The 2,789-nt window shown below is 60.0% G+C and overlaps 1 protein-coding gene across 1 annotated transcript in view; it reads right to left on the bottom strand.

The window, feature by feature from the left end:
- Nucleotides 1-146: 146 nt before the first annotated feature.
- LOC104468627 (flotillin-2-like) overlaps nt 147-2,789 on the bottom strand; it is a gene marked incomplete at its 3' end in the record, with an annotated part of 11,945 nt that continues 9,302 nt past the window's right edge. Inside the window, 7 exon segments of the mRNA XM_010082830.1 lie at nt 147-296; nt 460-643; nt 850-1,064; nt 1,466-1,585; nt 1,678-1,791; nt 2,223-2,341; nt 2,741-2,789. The exon segment at nt 2,741-2,789 is cut by the window's right edge and continues 30 nt beyond it. Of these exon segments, the coding sequence (XP_010081132.1) occupies nt 147-296; nt 460-643; nt 850-1,064; nt 1,466-1,585; nt 1,678-1,791; nt 2,223-2,341; nt 2,741-2,789 (951 nt within the window).

Raw genomic sequence — 2,789 nt, 5'->3', positions numbered from 1 at the left:
GGAGGAGGGGGAGGCAGGGAGCTGCCTGCGCCCTGCGGCTGGGCAGGGCTGGGGAAGGAGAGGCTCCCCAGGGGTCTGACAGTTTTCAGGCGAGTCCCTGTGCTCTAAGAGCCGCAGGAACTGCCAGCTGCAGGGGCCAGGCTCACCTTTGTGAGATCCACGCCGGTGATGGCGCGCACGGAGGCGGGGATCTCGGCCAGCAGACGGTTCACCTCGGATGTCGTGCTGTTGCTCTCTCCGCTGAGAATAACGATCTCGTCCACTTTGGAGAGGGGAGCAGCCACTTTGGCAGCGATCTGGGGAGGAATTAGGGCAGGATAGCAGAGAGCCAAGGAGCCGCTCACCAGGCTGCAGGTCCCTGAACACCCCATGGGACCTCTCTGTGCCCCAGGAGACCTGCCCCAGCTTGGGATCTCCCCACCGCTTGCGTGGAGCAGGGAAAAGCTGCTCCCTGCTCACCTCGGGCAGCGCATCCAGCACCAGAGCCAGCTGGGCAGCTTCTCCGTACTGCTGGAGTGCTTCAGCTTTCAGCTTCATGCCCTCCGCCTCCGCCATCCCCACGGCTTCGATCACAAAAGCCTCCGCTTCTCCGATCTTGCGGATCTTTTCCGCCTCCGCCTGAGCGAGGAGGACTTGCTTCACCCTGGAAAGGCAAACCCAGCCCTCCAGCAGCCTGGATCCCCGCAGCGTACCCAGCACTGCTTCCGTCCCTCTGGCAGCCACGTGCCTGCCCCATGGAGAGCCCACGAGCTGGGTCTCGGCACAGCACCCGCTGCACTTTGCTCCCGCCTCACCGCAGCCCAGCGTGCAGCCAGGCTCGGGGCTGGAGCAGGTTTCGGGCTCACTCACTTCTCGCCCTCGGCAATCTGCTGGATGCGGTAAGCTTCGGCCTCGGCCGGCAGCTTCACAGTGGCTATCAGTTCCTTCTCCATCCGGATGATCTCTTTCTCTTCAACATCAATCTGCTTCTTGCGCTGCACCACCTCGATTTCAATCTCCTCCTGACGGATCTTCTGCTGCTCCCGGGCGCTCTGGAGCTCGTAGGCCAGCTGGGCCTCCGCGGTCTGCACACAGGAGAGACAAGAAGAAGGCTCTTGGCCCTGTGCACAGACACAGGGACCCCTGGCAGCCCCTGAAACCAGACGTGGCTCCTGCTCCCAAACCTCTACCCAGGGGTGACATCCCAGTCCTCAGAGCCGGACTTGCAATCCTTCCCTGTGCACACTTGAGCCCAACCAGCTCCCGGTTCAGCCTGGATGACCCTCCCCACGCTTTCCTCTCCTCCCAGTCCCACCTAACTTGCAAACAGGAGACAAATCTGCTGCAAGGAGCTCACACTGTGACACAAACCTGGGTTCTCCAGGTCTCCTGACACATGCAGGAGGAGGAAGCTGGCAAGTCCCAGAGCTACCAATCCCATCAGGAACCAGCTGGGACCAGCGGTGGGCTGTGGGATACTTCTCACCTTGATGTTGACCTCCTCACTGAAGGCAGCTTTCTGCAATTCAAAAGCCCGTCTGGAATCTGCTATTTTGGTATCTGCCATGAACTTGACATCCATCATTTCCTTCTTGCACTCTGCCTCCTGCAGAGAGAACGTAGAGCGGAGAGCTCCAGGGAGTGCAGCTGGAGCAAAACCGGCCACTCCAGGGAAGCCCAGCACGTCTCCGGACTCACCCGAATGGCAGCATCTCGCTCGGCTTCTGCCACACTGATGGCTGCATCCCTTTGGACAGCCGCCGTCTGAGTCTTTCCCAGGGAGCTCAGATAATCCACTTTATCGTAGACATCCTGGAGAGGGAAAGATAACTCAATCACTTCAACTCCATCTTGCTCCCTTCCCGTTGAAGCTCAGAGCAACCACTTGTGTGGTTAGGCCGGGGTCAGCGCGAGCCATGTCGGCCTGACGCCAAGCAGAAACAGGCAGGACAGGAGAGGCAGGTTCTCCCAAGATCTTCCCTCTGATCCCCTGGAGGCTCGGTTATCAGCGAGCTCTCTCCATGAGCGTTCATGGAGGCGGCTAACCGGGTGCTCTTCGCCCAGCTGCCCGGATACAGGACACGCTGCGGCAGCTGTCATGGAAACTCCCGGGGGGCTGGGGCAGGCTGTCAGCTGGAGCCTTTCAGCCGGCTGCAGCAGAGGAACCGGGGCCAGGCTCTGCTGCGCTGCTCCTACAGTGCTGCCAGGTGCCCCATAGCACAGCACCCCGTGTCCAGGCGTACCTTGATGGTGAAGCTGAGGATCTCAATACCCATGCGACCCACATCGGGAGCTGCCACCTCCCGCACCAGCTTGGCAAACTGGTCCCTGTCCTGATAGATCTGCTCCACCGTCAGGGTACCTGCAGAGGGAAGGAATGCAAAGCACTTTATTTGGAACAAGGAACACACACCGGTGTGATCTAAGCTCAGCAACATCCTCGTTGACCCTAATCTCTTTGGGTCTGGGCACAAGGGTGTAATCCTCCACAGTGCCCCTCAACATCTCGGTCTCCCAAGCGCAACCATCACCCACACCTGTGACCCATCAGACATCTCTTAGTGCAGGCACTGCAAACTCGTTTATCACAACACCCAGACACCCAGCTGTCGGGGAGGAACAATCCAAGATGCCACGTCTGCAGTCAGCAGAGGAAGCACCCGTTGTGGCCGTGGCGGTGGCAGCAACACTGCTGGGACCAGCCCGCAGGGAAGGGAGAAAGCTACTCAAGATGCCTTCGAGAGCGGGAGCCCCTTCTCACCTAGGATGGAGCGCAGATGCCCCTCCAGTGTCTGAAGGACCATGTTCTT

The sequence above is a fragment of the Pterocles gutturalis genome, unplaced genomic scaffold, assembly GCF_000699245.1.
Source record: "Pterocles gutturalis isolate BGI_N339 unplaced genomic scaffold, ASM69924v1 scaffold28506, whole genome shotgun sequence".
Classification (NCBI taxonomy): Eukaryota; Metazoa; Chordata; class Aves; order Pterocliformes; family Pteroclidae; genus Pterocles; species Pterocles gutturalis.
This window is presented reverse-complemented; position numbering and strand designations above follow the sequence as displayed.